This window comes from Oncorhynchus mykiss, chromosome 27, assembly GCF_057628025.1.
Source record: "Oncorhynchus mykiss isolate SJ-2025 chromosome 27, ASM5762802v1, whole genome shotgun sequence".
Lineage (NCBI taxonomy): Eukaryota > Metazoa > Chordata > Actinopteri > Salmoniformes > Salmonidae > Oncorhynchus > Oncorhynchus mykiss.
In genome coordinates this window covers 5757079-5779377 of record NC_143048.1, presented here as the reverse complement: position 1 = coordinate 5779377, position 22299 = coordinate 5757079, and the positions used below count along the sequence as shown (strand labels likewise).

The following is a 22299-nucleotide window of genomic DNA, read 5'->3' as shown; positions in this document are numbered from 1 at the left end:
GAGTGCCACAGAACTGATGCTACAGGCAAAACCAAGATGAAACTTCAAACAGGAAGTGAGCAAAATTTTTGAGGCGCTGTTTTCCATTGTCTCCTTATATGGCTGTGAATGCGCAAGGAATGAGCCTACACTTTCTGTCGTTTCCCCAAGGTGTTTGCAGCACTGTGACGTATTTGTAGGCATATCATTGGAAGATTGACCATAAGAGACCACATTTACCAGGTGTCCTGCGTCGAAATTGGTGCGTAATCTCCAGCTGCAAGTATTCTTCCATGTGATTCAGAGGAGAAACCAGACTTCCACGAACGATATATCATCGAAGAGATATGTGAAAAACACCTTGAGGATTGATTCTAAACAACGTTTGCCATGTTTCAGTCGATATTATGGAGTTAATTTGGAAAAAGGTTTGGCGTTTTGATGACTGAATTTTCGTTTTTTTTTGGTAGCCAAACGCGATGAACAAAATGGAGCGATTTCTCCTACACAAAGAATATTTTTGGAAAAACTGAACATTTGCTATCTAAATGAGTGTCTCCTCATTGAAAACATCTGAAGTTCTTCAAAGGTAAATTATTTGAATGCTTTTCTTGTTTTTGTGAAAATGTTGCCCGCTGAATGCTACGCTAAATGCTACGCTAGCTATCAATACTCAAATGCTTGTTTTGCTATGGTTGAAAAGCATATTTTGAAAATCTGAGATGACAGTGTTGTTAACAAAAGGCTAAGCTTGAGAGCTAGCATATTTATTTCATTTAATTTGCGATTTTCATGAATAGTTAACGTTGCGTTATGGTAATGGACTTGAGGCTGTATTTACGATCCCGGATCCGGGATGGCTAGTATCAAGATTAAGCAAGAATGTTAGCTACATGAGAAAACAACTGTAGCCAAATATTATAGGGTCCCCTAGGAAACATTTAACACTTTGGTTCCTATCCTGTCACAATAACGTCGTTGTTATGTCAAACACTGTAGTCAAAGTGCCCACAATTGTATTCTAACTGTAGAATTAGAATAATCATTCTATTTACATGATTCCCACAGTTCACCAAGTGTTTCGCTCTAAATCACAAGCCAAATCACAACTGCAACATTTGGTTAAAAATAAGGCCTAGATTGTTGGCCAATATCGCACAGCCTTACATGGCAGTATGGAAATGATCTCAAAAGAGCGCAGGAAATGCCAAAATGTATGAAAATGTTAAATTATTTGAGGTTGAAGTTGAATTAAAACAGTATAAACAAATCAGAATGGAGAAAGACCCATTGAAATCACTTAGAATGTATGCTGCCACCCTAGGATCACAAACTACTCAAAGCAAATGAAGAAACATAAAATACTGTCAAACTGTCCATCTATCGCCCATCCCTAACCTGGGCCACAAATAGGGTGCTTTTTAATTTAGCATCTTTTACCAAATAAACAAAAACTGGACTACAGAAACTGTTGGCATTTCATTTTCCGCTGTACCGTAACCAGGGTACCTGACAAACAACTAGGGCTTAGCAGCACAAAGGTAACTGCAACACATACCTATTACTACTTTTCCATCCAAGACAAAGTGTAGTTTAAAGCTGGGCTAAAACTTGAGCCAACTGCTGTAATTTTAAGGAAGGTTCCAGCAGCAGTGTAGTAGTGCACAGACAGGAGTTGTCGTGAGAGAGAGGGGCCCTTCCTTCTGTTCTGACATCCTCAATGATCTGAGAGCTGCGAATGGGTGATCTCAGGGCTGCTGGCCAAAGGGGCTGGGAGAAAAGTGACTCATGTTTGCAGAGCCAATGTGGGCGAGAGAGAACACATGCTGTTTGTATCAGACTACACACATCAACATCACACTCACAACTATGACATCACCTGTCTTTCCACTAACAGAGGAGAAGTCCTCCCGCAAACACACACTCAGCTTTTTATTTAAAAACTCTTGAGGGATTCAGGTTGATAATGCAATGTCTGATTGGACAGACAGGTGACAATATTATATATGGTTGATATACATTCCATACAATAATGTGCAAAGAAATGCTACCTTCATGTGAACATAATCACAAAGCCAATAAGCCACGTTTCAAACTCACTCCACGGAGGGCAGACTGTCTGCCGTTTTTTTCTCCTCCCTTGTAGTTGATCGATGAACTAAGGTCACTAATTAGTAAAGAACTCCGCTCACCTGGTTGTCTAGGTCTTAGGGCCTCCATGTAATGAGTTTGACACCCCACCCCCTGCAATTAGCCAATGAACCAATGTGACCTATGGACATTTAGGCTAAAGCAATTGGTTGACTTGAAGTCAGAGAAGTCAAAGTGCAACATTCAAAAGAGATATAGTGCCATATAATAGGCTACCTGTCCTGCACAGCTAAAAGATATGTGCTACAAGATCCAAGTCAAGATGAGTCACGATACGAGCGAAAAGAGAAATTGTTAGTCAAGTGTCTTTGGAAAACGTGACCCTTGGAATCTTACAGGCAGAAGACATGTTGATTACTGAGGACAGAGAGATAGAGGGAAAAGAGAGCCAGTGGATTGGCTACCAGGCTGAAATGGCAGGGTCAAAGCTAAGGCACTGTCAGGCACAGCCCCTCCCCAATTATGGAATCAAAGCATTGCCTTGGTGAGAAGAAAAGTCAGTCACAGCCGGAGGGGGCAAGGCACCATTTCTGCCCCAATAAACCCAAATAAGGATTTCTGACAGAGCTTGGGGACAGACATTTTTTCACCCTAGACTGTCTGGAACTATCCTTTAATATTGCAAGGCAGGGTGTGAGAAACTGGCAGGAGGGAGAGGTTGAACCTGCAGTGAAAACAGTAAACTCCATACGGCACTAGTATCAGTCTAATCCAAAATACAAGGACTTGAGATCAAGCCACAACACTTATGTTTTGCTTGAGGAGTCAGATCATATAGCAAGGGCCAGTGATAAGATCTTGGACCACCTTCCACCATCATAGCTCAACCGTGACTTTGCGTCAGTCACAGTGCAGCGACACTGGAGGCATAGTGTTCGCTTAACAAAAGCAGCCTGTCGTTGTAGGTTTTTAACTTTAAAACTGGAAGCATATCCCAGAGGAAGCGCAATCCACTAGGCTACATCAAGTGTTTACCTTCACGAGCTGTGCGGCGATTTGGAGGAAATATAGGCTAGTTGAAGCGCATGCATCGAGTCCAGTGTTGCAGTCTGTCATGCACTTGCATAGAGCTCTAAAGAGGTTTGCAATTGAATGGTGCTTTTCCAGTCTCTCCACATAATTCTGATTGATGAGAGGTGTTTCAGACATACATTACCAGTCAAAAGTTGACACACCTAACCATTTAAGGGTTTTCTTTATTTTAACAATTGTTGTAGTGAGCACATTGCAGAATAATAGTGAAGACATCAAAACAAAGAAATAACACATATGGAATCATGTAGTAACCAAAAAAAAAGTTAAACAAATCTAAATATATTTTACATTTGAGATTCTTCAACGTATCCACCCTTTGCCTTGATGACAGCTTTGCACACTCTTGGCATTCTCTCAACCAGCTTCATGAGGAATGCTTTTCCAACCGTCTTGAAGGAGTTCCCACATATGCTGAGCACCTGTTGGCTGCTTTTCCTTCACTCTGCAGTCCAACTCATCCCAAACCATTTCAATTGGGTTGAGGTCAGGTGATTGCAGAGGTCAGGTCATTGACGCAGCACTCTCCTTGGTCAAATAGCCCTCACTTAGCCTGGAGGTGTGTTTTGTGTCACTGTCCTTTTGGAAAAGAAAACATATTATAAGCGCACTAAGCCCAAACCAGATGGAACGGCGTATCACTGCAGAATGCTGTGGTAGTCATGCTGGTGAAGTGTGCCTTGAATTCTAAATAAAAATCAGACAGTGTCACCAGCAACTCCTCCACACCATCCCGCCTCCTCCTCCATGCTTCACGGTAGGAACCACACGAGGAGATCATCCGTTCACCTACTCTGCGTCTCACAAAGACAAGGCGGTTGGAATAAAATCTCAAATTTGTACTCATCGGACCAAAGTACAGATTTCCACTGGTCTAATGTTCATTGATCTGGTTTCTTGGTTTCTTCAGGTGTGTCCCAGGATAAATGCACCTCTTCCCCATTCATTGGAGAGACTCTCTTGTACTTAGTTTACTTTATTTAATAAATAAATACATATTTTGTTATTCCTTGTCTCCACGTTGTCTCCCTTTTTTTTTTTAACGAACTTCGAGCCGGTTCGTGACAGATGTGTCTGATACTTGAACTCTGTGAAGCATTTATTTGGCCTACAATCTGAGGTGCAGCTAACTAATGAACTTATCCTCTGCAGCAGAGGTAACTCTGGGTCTTTCTTTCCTGTGGCGGTCCTCATGAGAGCCAGTTTCATCATAGCGCTTGATGATTTTTGCAACTGCACTTGAAGAAACTTTAAAAGTTCTTGACATTTTCCAGATAGACTGACCTTCATGTCTTAACCTTTTGCGTTTAGGGGTAGTATTTTCGTTTTTGGCTAAAAAACGAACACATTTGAAACTGCCTATTTCTCAGCCCCAGAAACTAGAATATGCATATAATTGTCATATTAGGATAGAAAACACTCTAAAGTTTCCAAAACTGTAAAAAAATATTGTCTGTGAGTATAACAGAACTGATATTGCAGGTGAAAACCTGAGGAAAATCCAACCAGGAAGTGCCTCTTGTTTTGAAACCTCTCTGTTCCTATGCATGCCTATCCTCCATTTAAAGGGATATCAACCAGGTTCCTTTTTCTATGGCTTCCCTAAGGTGTCAACAGTCTTTAGACATAGTTTCAGATTGCGTAAGTGGATAGGTGGGGGCTCTCAGAGTGAGTTTTGTGCTACAGAGTAAAGCGGCCATTGTTTCTCCCGGTGTATTTGAAAAACCTACACACCCGTTTGATATATTATCGAATATATATTTTAAAAACAACCTAAGGATTGATTATAAAAAACTTTTGACATGTTTCTGTGGGCATTATGGATATTATTTGGAATATATGTCTGCGTTGTCGTGGCCGCTCTTTCCTGTGGATTTCTGAACATAACATGACAGACAAATGGAGGTATTTTGGGTATAAAAATACTCTTTATGGAACAAAAGGAACATTTGTTGTTTAACTGGGAGTCTCGTGAGTGAAAACATCCGAAGATCAAAGGTAAACGATTAATTTGATTGCTTTTCTGATTTTTGCTTAGTGTACATAATGTTATGTTATGCTATCGATAAACTTACAAACGCTTGGATTGCTTTCGCTGTAAAGCATAATTTCCAAATCTGAGACGACAGGTGGATTAACAAAAGGCTAAACTGTGTTTTGCAATATTGCACTTGTGATTTCATGAATATTAATATTTTTTTGTAATATTATTTGACTGTTGTGCTATGCTATTCAGCGGTTGCTGACGAAAATGATCCCGCTAAAGGGATGGGTAGTGTCAAGAAGTAAATGTAATGATAGACTTGTTTCTCTTTGCTTATTTGAGCTGTTCTTGCCATAATATTGACTTGGTATTTTACCAAATAGGGCTATGTTCTGTATACCACCCCTACCTTGTCACAACACAAGTGAACTTCTAAGGCACACCTGTTAATTGAAATGCATTCCGGGTGACTACCTCATGAAGCTAGTTGAGAGAATGGCAAGAGTGTGCAAAGCTGTCATCAAGGCAAAGGTTGGCTACTTTGAAGAATCTAAAATTTATTTTGATTTGTTTAATTAAGACTTTTTTTTCGTTACATGATTCTATATGCGTTATTTCATAGTTGAGGTTTTCACTATTATTCTACAATGTAGAAAATCTCTGGAATGAGTGGGTGTGTCCAAACTTTTGACTGCTAATGTAATTATACACTATAGTTGTATTTGTATTTTTTTCCCACGCCAGGTGAGTTCAACCAATGATGTCATCGGTTGATTGAGCCTGCCGTCTGATCTAAAAATGTATGGAGTCATTGTTTTGTGGCAATTATTGTGGCCTTTGTGTTTCACCGATCACGCTAGCAGCGAGTTGATATGGTTGTCCTTGTTCAATAAAGCCGTTGCACTTTCTCAACAACCTATCTGCCAGGACACTGCAGGTTATCAAGGTTGACACATTTTCTCTGGCTTTGTAAAGCCTACAGCTGACGGGAGCCATACTTCCTTGTCCAACTGTGTCCCCACCCTCGAAGGCATCCTGAAATTGCTATGAATTCTGGATATTGTGGTTTGCTTTCAACCAGGAAAATGTAGATGGCTCATTTCTACCTGTGAGATGCAGAAACGCTTGTATTTGTGTGAGGAAATTCTAGATTTTTACGGCACATTATATGTTAACATATTCATGGCCATTTACAGTCAAAGAGCAGAGGTGAAATTTCCCTTTAAGTGTATTTTGCACATCAAGTCTAATGCACTTCCTCAACTGATGCGCATGGGGGGTGGGTTGGGGTAGGGGGGGCTCATGACAGCATCTGTGCCGCCGGAGTGTGTGGAAATGTATTGTTTCCTAATGTTCTGCTTTGGTGAGTTAATCTTCAAGACCACAGGAATTGTAGGCTCTGGTCGGTCATTAAATCACAGTGCAGCCACTGATAGTCTCCGCTCTGCTCCACACTACCCCTTGAGACCGCATTCAATTTGGGCATCCTCACCAAGATGCAGGGAAAGAGAGCCGGGCAAAATAAATCATGTCTAATCGGCCTCTGCAGAGAAGCAGACCCTGCTCCCTCACACAAACACCTTCCCATATGCCATTGTCGTAAAAGTGTAATAGGACCTAGTGGAAGCCTAGATAGAGGAAAAAAACTAGGAGGCTGGTTGTGTGGTAAAGGGTCAATCAGCAGTTGAAACAATAAGAAAGTGTCATCCCCACCCCTGTTTCGGTAAATGCTGAGGGATAGGGTTTGAGAAATGTACCCACTCATGTTTTGAGGCTATATAGTGTTTGTTTACATTTACTTTGTTTATAACATTGGAGTAAAACAAGCTTATATTTTGGGTTGATGGAGTACAACAGTTGAACTAAGCTCATGAGGCATTTATAAGTTATATTCTTCAAGAATCAACGTGTACATATCATTCATTTAAAAATCCAAAAATGTATGTAGCAACTGCAGATTGCCCATTTAACTTATATAGGCCTGAAGCATGAAACACACAGAATCTTTCTGCCGATAGACATCATAGTGGAAGGCCGTTTCTTCTCTTGCTAGAAAAAAAGCTGTGTACCGACCCGGTAGTGACGAACCTACCGATTCTTCATGTAGAATCGCAATGCTCGTCAGTTGCCAACAACTTGACTTGAGCAAATCAAAGATCATGGACCCCCAAGTGGGGGAGCCAACAAAAAAATACAGAAATTCTCTGTACATCCACAGATGAGCCTGTCACACTTCATATGTAGGCTATGGGATGGTATCTAAGCTAAGTGCACAGATGCAATGCACAGAGCACCAATATTTCCTCTAACTGTAACTAGTATTGACATAATTAAACCACAATGGACTAGCTAATGGACTAGCTTTCCATAAAACAGCTGCCTGTGTTAGTGCAGTGTCCTTAGCTAGCTAGTTAGCTAACTTTAGCTAGCTAGCTAATCACTTGGCTATGAGCTGGCACTGGCCATATGGTTAGTGAATTATATATCTTTGTCATCTTGCTAGGAAGTCATCTAGCTAGTATCAACAAGGGCTTTCTACAAAATAGCAACATTAGCTCAGATAGCTTGGAATCTAGACCATAAGCAACACGCACAGATATGCATTGCCAATCAATGCTACTGCTACCTTCTGGTTTGGAGTATTTTAACAAGGCTGAGTGGCTGACAACTTCCAAGGTCTTTGCTGTGTGAACACAAATAAGATTGCCTGCCGGCACCGTTCAGAGGTGGTCAGTACTGTCACCAAGAAAACATTTGACAAACCTACCAGTGTGTCTGAGCTTTAACTGGCAAGACTGCTTCCCTGGTCTTAGTTTGTTTCTGATTTGCACTATTTTGAACATCCAAGTCAGGAAATGAGTCTTCCACTGAAGTAAGAAATGCAACACTATCTGTCCTTGCAGCTCTCAGTTAAAACGAGAAAGTTCCTAAACCCTTCGGGTAAAAACAGAGAGCTGACAGTCCTAAGTGGCAAAAACAACAATTACTTGCAGAGTCATGAGATAGTATAATGCCTTGAATGGGCCTATTTTTTCTTGGTCTCTGAAACCACAGCACAGACATGTGAAGACTTGACACATTGGCAACGCTGCCTTCCACCGTGTCCTTCTCTCCATTGTTGCGATCCTGTCTTCTGTGAAGTGAAAGTAATGTTGGGCCCTGCAGCAGTTCTTTGCAAATAAGAGATTGCAATGTGTCCACTAGCATCAGCATCACAAAGCGAGATGCACGGTGGTGGTCCCCCCCCACCCCTTAGCCTGGGCTCCTACCCCGCCCCCTTTCCACCACCAGCCCTGGGGCATCGCCTAGATTTATCTGAATCTCCCAGTATATCTCTCTCTTGCTATACTGGCCCAACAACTCCCAACCACTCACTGCTGAGAAAATACTAGGCTACATAATTACAGAAAATAATGGGAGCAGATGGTATTCTATTTTATCCACTCCTTACTTTCATTTGTTCCACTTACTTGTTAATGGATAAAGCGTTTTTTGTTGTTGTTGCAGTGCGGTAGGCTCTAGGCAGCATGTATTTTTTCTAGTCTAAATATTAGCTCCACTAACCTAACTCTAGGTAAGAAAGTGATCTAACAGAAGGGATGGGCAACCAACCAGGGCTGGGATTAAAATCCTGGGCTCTGACTTGAAGAGAATGACTCACCGCCGTCTGACAAAACATATTTCCATCAGGCGGCTTTTGAGTTACCAGCTACGTCTTCAGACTGTCAAAGAAAGGGCCGGCACTAACACCTGCATACTGCTTTCAATATTCCCTCTAAGCTGCGTGTAGTCGCGCAGCTCCCCTCGGATTGCCATGCAGAAGAAATATGAGCCTGCACAGAGAAGCACTAGATTGAACTTTACTCAACTTTCTAGAGATTTCCCTTTCAGTTAACACAAATCAATATTTCACACTACTATTGGAATTGTGATTGAATGAACACAATATTAGCCACTTTCAAAACTATGCAAGACATAGTATGCAAAACTAACTTTGCAAAATATTATTTCTACCAGCATGTCAAATGTGCAACCAGAGAAAAAAACAATTCTAATAATAATAATAATAATAATAATAAATATATATATATATATATATATATATATTTTAAACTCTGCACAGACCTGTGCGTCATTAACCAAGCAGAGCTGCAATAGGCCTATATGCAAATAGCCATCGCCATATATGGATCTGTGCCATTTGTTTAGGCTACAGTATGACCGGTCGCAAGTAAAAGAAAGGGGGATACCTAGTCAGTTGTACAACTGAATGCATCTTCCGCATTTAACCTGAATGATAGAACAGGTACTTCCATGTTAAAATGTTATGGGATGCATTTTCTCCATTGTTTTTGATGGTAGGCCACTCTGGTAAGCCTACATTATGATCAAATAGCCAAAGTAGCCTACATGACCACTTAAAACTGCAACATAAAGCGGGTACAGCCTCACTGTTCACAGTAAACGAGAACTACAAGTTTGTGCTCAGCAGACATGACATTTTTTGAGGGAACATTGATTGCATTTATAGGTGTGGCCCGCCTAGCCTGTCATTCTTCAACATTACAGTAACCTTTTATAATGTACTTGTTCGCTCTAGAGCTGCTGGGGCTGGTGATAGGGACTGGGAGCTTGCTGTGGTAGGGGAGCTGATGTGTGCCTGTCAAAGTGGCAGCAAGGTGTTAGGCAAGCCCTCCACAGCTCCTCATTTACACCCCAGTGAGAGACTGAATCGATCTACGATGAGTCTCCAAGGCAATTAAACCCACAGGAAAAATCAGGTGCCCAACCCAAAGTTGGGGAAGGGTAGTGAGAGAGCAGACTGGATTATTATGATTTTTTATTAAAACTCAAGAAACAGTAGAATCACTACGAGGTTTAGCGGCACCCTGAGAACCTAAACAGAGGAAGGGGAATAGGAAACTACAACTAAAATAACAACGTAGGAGTTGAGAGTGAAAGGATGGGACCGCTGTGACGGCCATGTTGCGTCACCGGCCATCGCCATAACATTCCATCAGGAGAGTGAAAGGTCACATGAGGAGGCATCTCTAGTAAGAGGGCACCCACCAAACTGTATGTCCAGTAATTCCATCTGACTCAACACCTATTCCAGGCATAATAAGGGTATCCAGTCATAATATCTAGGCTACCTTGCTAAAGCGTTGCATAGCTTAGAACAGACCTTGATTTACATGAAATCGGTTGCTCAACAAGGTTTTCTGTTTCAGATGTTCTGGCCTGTAGTGTTTAAGTGTGTGCTAATAGTAGTGACGAAAATAATAATCTATACAGTTATATACCGTGATGTTATTTTAGACAATATTATATCGATACTTTGACTTCAAGACAAAAGCATTTTTTCTAGGTAGCATTAGCTACTGCTAGTCGGCTGTACCTGCGACAAAACGCTGGTATTTTTCATCATAAAGCTTGTTCATCTTCTTTAAAAAAATAGTTAGCTAACATGTTTCCAGCACTTATTTCCATGACAGATCAAAACTCATTATAATGTCTCTCTGCAGGAGACTTATAGAGAGCAAAATGTTTGGAAAATCGAATCACAGTATCGAGTTGCAATACATATAGAATCGCAATATATATATCGAATCAGCACCAAAGTATCGTCATAATTAGAGGTGGACCGATTATGATTTTTCAATGCCGATACAATGCCGATACCGATTATTGGAGGACCAAAAAAGCCGATACCGCTTAAAAATCGGCCAATTTATTTTATTTGTAATAATGACAATTACAACAATACTGAATGAACACATTTTAACTTTTAACTTCAATGAAATCAATTTAGCCTCAAGTAAATAATGAAACATGTTCAATTTGGTTTAAATAATGCAAAAACAAAGTGTTGGAGAAGAAAGTAAAAGTGCAATATGTGCTATGTAAGAAAGCTAACGTTTAAGTTCCTTGCTCAGAACATGAGCACATATGAAAGCTGGTGGTTCCTTTTAACATGAGTCTTCAATATTCCCAGGTAAGAAGTTTTAGGTTGTAGTTATTATAGGAATTATAGGACTATTTCTCTCTCTACCATTTGCATTTCATTAACCTTTGACTATTGGATGTTCTTATAGGCACTTTAGTATTGCCAGTATAACAGTATAGCTTCCGTCCCTCTCCTTGCTCCTCCCTGGGCTCGAACCAGCAACACAACGACAATTAGCGCGCGCTAACTAGCCAGCCATTTTACTTCGGTTACACGAGCCTCATCTCGGGAGTTGATAGGCTTGAAGTCATAAACAGCGCAATGCTTGACGCACAACGAAGAGCTGCTGGCAAAACGCACTAAAGTTCTGTTTGAATGAATGTTTACGCGCCTGCTTCTGCCTACCACCGCTCAGTCAGATACTTAGATACTTGCATGCTCAGTCAGATTATATGCAACGCAGGACAAGTTAGATAATATCTAGTAATATCATCAACCATGTGTAGTTAACTAGTGATGGATGATGGATTGTTTTTTAAAAGATACATTTCATGCTAGCTAGCAACTTACCTTGGCTTACTGCATTCGCGTAACAGGCGAACTCCTTGTGGAGTGCAATGAGAGAGAGGCAGGTCATTATTGCGTTGGACTAGTTAACTGTAAGGTTGCAAGATTGGATCACCCGAGCTGACAAGGTGAAAAATCGGTCTTTCTGCCCCTGAAAGAGGCAGGTAACCCACCGTTTCTAGGCCGTCATTGAAAATAAGAATGTGTTCTTAACTGACTTGCCCTAGTTAAATAAAGGTATAAAAAAAAATATTTAAAAAAAAATACAGATTTCCGATTGTTATGAAAACTTGAAATTGGCCCTAATTAATGTGCCATTCCGATTAATCGGTCGACCTCTAGTCATAATATCAGATCGTGAGGTCCCTGGCAATTCCAAGCTCTAGCTAATAGTGCCAGTGAAATATTGATTCAATATTGACATTTCCCCCTCCATGGAGCTGGAGTCGTCACAGCTTATCACGAGACCTCCCTTTTTACTTTGACCTCTGCATGCTCAGTTCACACCTGCTAAAAGAGCTTACTCTGTATAAACACGGACCAGTGGAGTGCACCACAGGCTGGGAGTAATGTACACATTCATGTTTTGCTGTCATCTAGTAGGCTAACACGCAGTTCAAAAACAAACCTGGCGGAGCGAACCTTAGTCAGACCCCAACTCACAGGGTCTCCGATTGTGTGTTCTAGGCTTTCAACAGCCAGGTAGAACAGACCACTCCAGCCTCCCTTACACTGACAGACAAGCAGACCTATGGGAGAGGGCCGGGAGGTAGTGTGATCCCACTAGGCCTTGAATTTCCCAGCCATGGCTGTCGATGCCCCCTTGTGTGGCTGTAATGGCCCCTAAAAAGTGGCCCTTGTGCCCTTAAGTTAATTATTCTCCTGGCTGCCAATAGCCGTGCTTCGAAGCACCTCACATGGGTCTCTCATAGGGATATGCAGCTAGCTCTCCTTTTAAAAAAAACAAATCGATACGCATCTAGATACATGGGCTCCGATATGATACATAATAAAATTTTAGTTTGAAACGATTCTGTGCGATTCGGGGAACTAATTGATGTGATTAAATTAGTTTCAATGCAACAAAAAAAAACATTTTGCATGAACACATTCATTTTCCAATTAAAAATGAATATCTGCTGCTGATGGGAACTCAGGAGCTGGGCCCCTCTGAGCTGGATCTGTCTGAGAGCACTTGGTTTCTCAAATGATTGCCTCGCCTGGTTCACCAACTACTTCTCTGATAGAGTTCAGTGTGTCAAATCGGAGGGTCTGCTGTCCGGACCTCTGGCAGTCTCTATGGGGGTGCCACAGGGTTCAATTCTTGGACCGACTCTCTTCTCTGTATACATCAATGAGGTCGCTCTTGCTGCTGGTGAGTCTCTGATCCACCTCTACGCAGACGACACCATTCTGTATACTTCCGGCCCTTCTTTGGACACTGTGTTAACAACCTTCCAGACAAGCTTTAATGCCATACATCTTTCCTTCCGTGGCCTCCAATTGCTCTTAAATACAAGTAAAACTAAATGCATGCTCTTCAACCGATCGCTACCTGCACCTACCCGCCTGTCCAACATCACTACTCTGGACGGCTCTGCCTCAGAATACGTGGACAACTACAAATACTTAGGTGTCTGGTTAGACTGTAAACTCTCCTTCCAGACCCATATCAAACATCTCCAATCCAAAGTTAAATCTAGAATTGGCTTCCTATTTCGCAACAAAGCATCCTTCACTCATGCTGCCAAACATACCCTTGTAAAACTGACCATCCTACCAATCCTCGACTTTGGCGATGTCATTTACAAAATAGCCTCCAAAACCCTACTCAACAAATTGGATGCAGTCTATCACAGTGCAATCCGCTTTGTCACCAAAGCCCCATATACTACCCCCCATTGCGACCTGTACGCTCTCGTTGGCTGGCCCTCGCTTCATACTCGTCGCCAAACCCACTGGCTCCATGTCATCTACAAGACCCTGCTAGGTAAAGTCCCCCCTTATCTCAGCTCGCTGGTCACCATAGCATCTCCCACCTGTAGCACGCGCTCCAGCAGGTATATCTCTCTAGTCACCCCCAAAACCAATTCTTTCTTTGGCCACCTCTCCTTCCAGTTCTCTGCTGCCAATGACTGGAACGAACTACAAAAATCTCTGAAACTGGAAACACTTATATCCCTCACTAGCTTTAAGCACCAACTGTCAGAGCAGCTCACAGATTACTGCACCTGTACATAGCCCACCTATAATTTAGCCCAAACAACTACCTCTTTCCCAACTGTATTTAATTTATTTATTTATTTTGCTCCTTTGCACCATTATTTTTATTTCTACTTTTCAGATTCTTCCATTGCAAAACTACCATTCCAGTGTTTTACTTGCTATATTGTATTTACTTTGCCACCATGGCCTTTTTTGCCTTTACCTCCCTTCTCACCTCATTTGCTCACATTGTATATAGACTTGTTTATACTGTATTATTGACTATGTTTGTTTTACTCCATGTGTAACTCTGTCGTTGTATCTGTCGAACTGCTTTGCTTTATCTTGGCCAGGTCGCAATTGTAAATGAAAACTTGTTCTCAACTTGCCTACCTGGTTAAATAAAGGTAAAATAAAATAAATAAATAAAAAACTTCACTGAGCTGAGTGGCTCTTTGTTAGTGTGTGTGTGTGTATGTTAGGGCTGGGCTATATATCCAATTATATCCAATGTATGTTTTTGTGTGATATTCGAAGTGTCTTTATTGCAAGAATCAAGGATATTTCTTCTATTTTTAATGAGCGTTTATGTCCGCTTTTTCTCATGTCTTTTTAATCTCGTCTTCTTCGCTTCTTCTGTGCTGTGTGCACCTCCCATTTAAGCCAGGGATCTGTATATAATGACGAGATTCTCATGTCTCCACCCAAACAATGGGAGTCATTGTCCAAAAGGCAGGCGACAAGGTTAGGTCCAAAATAAGCCAATAGAAACACACTGGGCTTATTTTGGACTGATTTTGGGAAGTGTAACTTCTTGCCTCGCCCTTTTCCTCTCTGTTTATACACACACACACACACACACACACACACACACACACACCAAGCCCCTCCCCTACCACTAACAACAAAGATGAGAGCTCACTTCTTCCTCTCTGACAACTCACCATTTGCATTTAGGTCCAACAGTATCCGTCATATGGACACCGAAACACAATATTACAGAAAAATAATGTCTCAGAGGTGAAGTTACCCTTTATGTTTAAAGTATCAATTAATATTGATATGGGGAAATTCATGCTCACTTTGGTACCACGTAACGCTAGCATCATTTTAGCCAAAGGCTGTAATACTAGCTGTTTGGTCAGTGATTTATAAAATGTGCAATAAGCATAAAATACAATTATATAAGGAATTGGTAACTCCTCATTCTGAGAAATAAGGTAGGCCACTTGACTTCAACATCTGAACAAAGTGGACAGGCTAGCATGCTGTTCAAACAGCTGGAGATGGACAGAAGGGTGTGTTCCTAGCAACCCAACTGCTCTGCCTTGTTAGCTAGCAAATAGATCCAAGTTGGCAAAACTTGAAATATAAAGAGTATCTGGCTACTCATTAGTACGTGGGCTTGTGCTTGAGAGAAGTTTTATGAGAGCTATGTTAATTAAGCAATAAGGTCCGATGAGGTGTGGCATATGGCCAATATACCCCGGCTATGAGCGGTTTTTAATGCAAAACGCAACGCGGAGTTCCTGGATACAGCCCCTAGCCGTGGTATACTGGCCATATACCTTAGCGCAACGGTCAAAAATATTACTCGAAAATATTCATATTCATGAAATCACAAGTGAAATAGTGAAACACAGCTTAGCCTTTTGTTAATCACCATGTCACCTCAGATTTTGAAATTATGCTTTACAGCCAAAGCAAGACAAGCATTTGTGTAAGTTTATCGATAGCCTAGCATAGCATTATGTCCAGCTAGCAGCAGGAAGCTTGGTCACGAAAATCAGAAAAGCAATCAAATTAACCGTTTACCTTTGATGATCTTCGGATGTTTTCACTGACGAGACTCTGTGTTTGCTAGTTTGCACAGCTTGACAGTGCTACTGTATCTTTTTTGACACGCAAAGACCCAAACGGAGTTCCATAGTATGTATGTTGTGAAGCTAATAGCAGTGACGCTATTACTGTGTAACTCCGGTAGGGAAACATCTGAAAAATAGCGCACATGATAGCGTTTACCGGTGCTCGACCAGTCGGCGAAAGCCAACATCACCCACAACAGAGAACGGTTGATTGTCAAGGGCAATGGATTCCATTATCTTGGCTTTAATGGATTTCGCCTTTTAGTTGTCACGCTGAAATGTTGTTATTCTTTCAAATAACTGCTCGACTTGTTGACTGCTCAATCCACACAGCAGACATGGCGGGCTAGTTTAGGAATGCTGTGTTGCACGTATAGCATACAATTTTACGTGGCATTATTACGTTATATGGGTATGCACAAGAGCTTTGACATAAGTTTTGCAAATTGGCGTTAAACTAGACATCGGCCGAAACATGTTGCCATATTTAGCTAATATCGTCCTATTCCGATATGTTCACCGATATATCTTGCATCCCTCGTGAAAACATGTTACTTTCGATGTTCCCGAACAAATTTCACTTGGTTTCCCAAATTAAAAACACTGGGATGCTGCAGGAACAGGGTAGGGGAGGCCATGGCATATGGAGTTTGGCCAGAATATCATCGGTCATGCAGCGAGAGTGCATGCTCCTCACACAGTGGTTTATGCATGGAATGAAATAACTGGAGTAGCCTACCTGGCATGATTGAAAAACAAACACACGGAAAAGCGGCATCTATCTTCTTCCCCCCTGCCCATTTGATAACGAGACATTCTAAATCGAAACTCATTTTTCAAAAGTATGTGGACAGCCCTTCAAATTTGTGGATTCGTCTATTTCAGCCACACCCGTTGCTGACAGGTGTATAAAATCAAGCACACAGCCATGCAATCTCCATAGACAAACACTGGTAGTAGAACGGCCTTACTGAAGAGCTCAGTGACTTTCAACGTGGCACCATCATAGGATGCCACCTTTCCAACAAGTCAGTTTGTCAAATTTCTGCCACGCTAGAGCTTCACCGGTAAAGTGCTATTATTGTGAAGTGGAAATGTCTAGGAGCAACAACGGCTCAGCCGCAAAGTGGTAGGCCACACAAGCTCACAAAACGGGCCAACCGAGTGCTGTAGCGCGTAAAAATTGTCGGTCCTCTGGAGCAGTGTAAACGTGTTCTCTGGAGTGATGAATCACGCTTCACCATCTGGCAGTCCAACAGACAAATCTGGTTAAGCGGGTGCAAGGAGATCGCTACCTGACCAAATGCATAGTACCAACTGTAAAGTCTGGTGGTGGAGGAATAATGGTCTGGGGCTGTTTTTGATTTTTCGGGCTAGGCCCTTTAATTCCAGTGAAGGGAAATCTTAACGCTACAGCATACAATGACATTCTAAATTATTCTGTGCTTCCAACTTTGTGGCAACAGCTTAGGGAAGGCTCTTTCCTATTCCAGCATGACAATGCCCCCGTGCACAAAGCGAGGTCCATACAGAAATGTTTTGTCAAGATTAGTGTGGAAAAACTTGACTGGCCAACACAGAGCCTTGACCTCAATCCCATCGAACACCTTTGGGATGAATTAGAACGCCAACTGCGAGCCAGGCCTGATCGCCCAACAGAAATGTTCCAACAATTAGGGAAAGCCTTCCCAGAAGAGTGGAGGCTGTTATAGCAGGAAACGGGGGACCAACTCCATATTAATGGTCATGATTTTGGAATGAGATGTTCGACAAGCAGATGTCCACATACTTTTGGTCATTTAGTGTAGGTTGATTTGTAAGACATTCTGACTGTTTGTATCACTTACAACTGAAGTTGCCAAATAACTCTAAATCTAGCGTATAGGACCTGTTTCAAATGATCACTTTTATACTCAACACAGCCACTTCATATGTGCACTCCCTCCGAAATTGGAAAAATATCCTTTACTTTTTATTCAGCTAAGTTCAATGATATTCTTCTTACTATAAAATCATAAAACAATGGCAAGGGACTTATAAGCATATATTGTGTGCTAAATGAACAAGCCTACAGCCTATATGGGATGGTATATAGCCAGATAACCTACGCCAAGTAACTCATTCTGTTCTTCTGAAATAGATTTTCTTCATATCATGTTTCTTTAGACGTGCCTAAAATAAATATTGAATTTATTGTGATGTATATTACATTTATTTTTATACTTTAAAAAAAATGTAGATGTTCCAAAAGGCACGCATCAGCGGCTTATATTCGTGGAGGACTGGGGATGCTAAAAGTGTTTATGTTAATTAAAGATCAATTACTGTGACAATTACTCAATTGCATGACAATAACCAGCTGACAAAATGTATGGCCGCCACAGCCCTAGCTCTTATTTCTTAAATAACAAGAAATTGGTTTCAACACTAAGCCCTAGTTGTTAGTAAGTCAAATTAAAATGAAGCCTAATTTCAGCACCCATGCGCTGTCCATCTCTGATTGATTGTGCCGCGGCTGCCGCTTCAATGTAATGCAAGTTGTGTAAGTTACTCAAATCTGGCTTATTGTGAGGGCAACATCTCTGATAAATAGCTTAACCATGGGCAACAAAACATAGTGTTTATTCAAATCAATTATAGCAGCAGCAAGCTATCAAAGTTTACCTCCAGTACTCATCTTCGTGCTCTCAAACTGAACAGGACATCAGTAATCCACGTGCACAGACGTTGCGTTCCTTCTATGCGCATTGTTATGCTTCTTCAGTTGCTATGATGGTTTCCTTACTAGGCCTGCACATGTGCAAACCTGCCCAGCAAGTATAGCCTGATACTGGCCCAATTGTCCAAATCGTACTGCCACAGAGGTGCGGCCAGGTGTATGTACTAAACCGATTACTAGGTCACTACAATTTGGCCTGACTGAATCGTTAAATGTGAGGTTCTCCGATAGTTAGAGCCCGTAGAAAGCAAAATTGTCTAGTGTATTGTTGCCTTTAGACAAGCCAAAGCATAAACAAAATGCAGCTCAGAGAGAGGAGAGAAGAGTGCTGCGCTGCACAAATGTAGTTGCATAGGTAGAATTGTTTTTACTAAGCTATAGGCCTAGTTTGACCAACTAGCATCCCATTCATTCAAAACACCCCATAAGACTACTCATGTTGGAAACGTAATTTCTCTATTTTGGATAAGATGAATGAAACAGCTTCCAGTACAGGCTACAGGGTTAGCCTACACACGGAATATCTGGTCTGTTAATTTCCTTCTTTGCAGGAAAGTGGATTTCAGGTGCTGAGGACACAATTGCACCATTCCTTCATTTGGCTGTCAGGCCTCATCAGCTCTACTACTGCCATGATTGTGGCTGAAGCTCTTGGAACAGATCAAATTCCATTTCACTCTTGGTGGTGCAAAAACAACCTGCTCAAGACCTCTTTCTAAATTAAAATGGTTGTTTGTGCCAAAATCATGGTAAATGGTCAGAGGTCTGCCCCTACCAAAAAGGGCCATTTCAGTGGTGTGACAAATTGGAGAATTGAGTAGAGTGCTGGGTTGAGAAAATAGATTGCGGGTTATTGTGCTACTTAAAAACAACACTGCAATGAAAAATAAAGCCCCACAACGCCTTTTGGTTTGTCGTTTTGAAATGGGGCAACATTACTTGCCTGGGTTGTTGGAATACATATTGAGTAACATTCAGTACTAATAGACATTTAATACAAATTACTTACATACAGCTTAGGCTATACCATATGGGATATAGAAAAAATATATAGCTGACTCCAGAAACTGTAACAATTGGCCATAACATAACATGAGAAGAATTGCCACTTGCATGCAGCCGGTAGAAAATTCCCATAGTGGCCATAACAATCCTTGGAGGCTTTCACAAGACTTGAGATCAAACATAACATGTCTGATAAAGCAAAGATGATTAAGTACAGGAGCCAAGAGGCATGCAGCCTTCAATGACATTGTGAAGTGTGTTTACATAATGCCTGGAAAAGGTTGTACTTACCTATCAGTGATACTGGACTGTGTGTCGCTCATTGGGCTTCCGTTTCTAGATTTGCTGGGATTTATATCCAATTATCATTTTCCAAAGTATGATAAGACAGACTCTTTGAATACCCCTCCCCTAACATCCGTCTATGTTGAAGAGATGATTGAAAAAGGTGATGACATCAACAACAACAAAAATCAACCACATTGAGAGCGGAATCTCCAAATAACAATGTCATGAAAACACCTTCAATTGTCGGTGATAGACTGCCAGTGAAAAATAAATGTCTGGGTATGTTCTAATACTGAATTCAATACCTCAATGTAAGAGTTTTGCAATCATGTGCAGTGAAATGGTACGTATTCAGTGAACCCACTGACGATAATGCTATTTTCGCTACTGTAGCAATTTCTTGAGATAAATCAGGACCTCTAATAAGCCCTAGTCTTACGTCGTGCAGTTCTCCACTTTATCGCACAAGACACCAGGGTCGGGGATGATGTTCCTATTGACAATGATGCGTTGTTCCCTTGGAAAATATTGATACAGGCTAGACTGTTTCCGCCCTATAGAAAATACAACCAGTTTACCTGGGCCTGGTGTAGTAACAGCCAGCGTATCTTAAAAAATAAATAAAAATGAAGATGTTGAAAATCGAGTCAGTCCCATTTGGTGTTCCCAGCCTCCAGGTTTGCCTTTATCCGTAGACGAGCAGCCAGCCCCTCGTGACCATGAGAATTTCTAAAAACCGACAAGTCTGAGTTGAAACCCGTGTTGGGAATTAACTAGATAACCATTAGTAATTATTGCATCAAAATAACAAACTACGTAATATTCCTAGCTTGATCAGCTAGCTATAGCAAATGCATTGTTTTCCCCCCCAGCTAGCTATTGCACTATTTAGCTTGCTAGCCAATGTGCCCCTCTAAATTTGTTGGAGCTTCAATTCAGATAGCTTGAACGCTAGCTAGCGGTTAGTTAACTCCAGGGAGTGGAAAATCCAACGGCTTTTCCTCCAGTAGACTCGAAACGTGTCCAATAATATACGTTTTCCATAAAAGTTAAGAGTGATAGTTGACTACGAAACAAAGTAAATCATTGAAATTCAGCCGAATGAATACATCAGCTAACTACTGTACCTTGCTGCCGAGTCTCGGCCAACGATGGCTAGCTAGCTATCTACTGTACCAACGAAAACGGGATCACTTTCAGTAACTAGAAAACTTCGCTTCGTATGCTCCGACAATTCTGAATGTCATTCCCCAAAAAATAATTCACAAAAACAAGCGTAGCAAAAATTATAAAACGTGTCCCGGCGAATATATATGAAGTCCTCACGACTTAAGGAACCGTTTCTTGTAGATCTCCTTCGGGTTGCAAACATCCACAGAACTTAACGGAGCGCAGTTTTCGTTGACTCCATGTTTCCAGAATTCAGACAATTTGAGTTGTTTCTCTGCAGAATTCCCTTGGACGTCTATGCTAACAAGGATAGCTAGCTAACAAAATAATTATCTCATTTACAAAAAATAAACACTGATTCGGTTATCACTTTAGAATAATGTGATTATTAGAATGTGTTTCCAGATGTGTTATTGAGGAGAAAAATACACGACTTTCTACAATTTCACTAAATATCAGGATAACTACGCCCTGGCCAACAGCTCCCAATTTGCGTCTGTCTACTTCCGCCGAAAAAAAACATGCCAGACTATCATAAATAATAACAATAATAATAGTAATACATTTGCCTTTTTCATTATGGTGTCTAATTGGATGCCATTGGCAGATGGGATTCAAATAAAAACCTTGCCAGACTTTCATAAATAATAATAACAATAATAATACATTCGCCTTTTTCATTATAGTGTCTGACGGGATGTTCTTGGCAGATAGGATTACAAATATATTTTACTGTAGACCAAATCTATTTTGAACTTAAAATGTAGATACATTTTCTGTGAAACCTAAAATTATCATTGTTATTATTGGCCTAATGATTATCACATTGGTATTCTACAACACCATCTTATATTCCCCTCATTGTGTCTACTTATATATTTGTGTTAGACCACTCCTAAACTTGAAAACATCTGACGCTCCAAAATCAAAGTTTTCAGATGATTTTAGGTCTCAGAAAGTGGTCTAATGTCAAGAGGAGTCCATGTTAACCGTTGTATGCCTCCAACCCAAATGAATGAAAACAAGGCCCAGAATAAAATGAGATCCCTATACCACACCCATTCATTTGGGATTCAAGTATACTGTATAAATGGATCTACACAGCAGATGGTTAGGATGTGGACTCATCAGGACTCACCTTTTGGGGTGTGACAACTTCTGACAAACTTTAATTTGTGGGTGAACTATCCCATTAAAATGACCAGTTAATAAAGTACAATCATTTCCTGGTGTGACAATCATAACTCATAACACTTTACAGGGATAAATGGTTATTAGCAGCAAAATGTGTTCAAACATTTTTGGTTGAGGACTATACTACAGTACAATGGAGGATTTGGTGATTTACATATGCCACCATGTGGACAATTTGAATGCTTCAAGCACA

At 41.0% G+C, this 22299-nt stretch overlaps 1 protein-coding gene across 7 annotated transcripts in view; it reads right to left on the bottom strand.

Moving 5' to 3' along the window:
- Positions 1–21443, bottom strand: part of arhgef12a (Rho guanine nucleotide exchange factor 12a) — a 71051-nt gene extending 49608 nt beyond the window's left edge. For 3 of the 7 annotated variants that reach the window (XM_036965128.2, XM_021587336.3, XM_036965129.2), the window contains exon 1: positions 19746–21423. In XM_036965128.2, the coding sequence (XP_036821023.2) occupies positions 19746–19777 (32 nt within the window). In that variant the 5' untranslated portion in view covers positions 19778–21423. Of the gene's footprint in view, positions 1–19745 lie in introns of all 7 variants that reach the window. The other 4 variants (XM_090224278.1, XM_090224279.1, XM_021587338.3 and 1 more) reach the window with 3 other exon arrangements.
- Between the last annotated feature and the right edge of the window lie 856 nt (positions 21444–22299).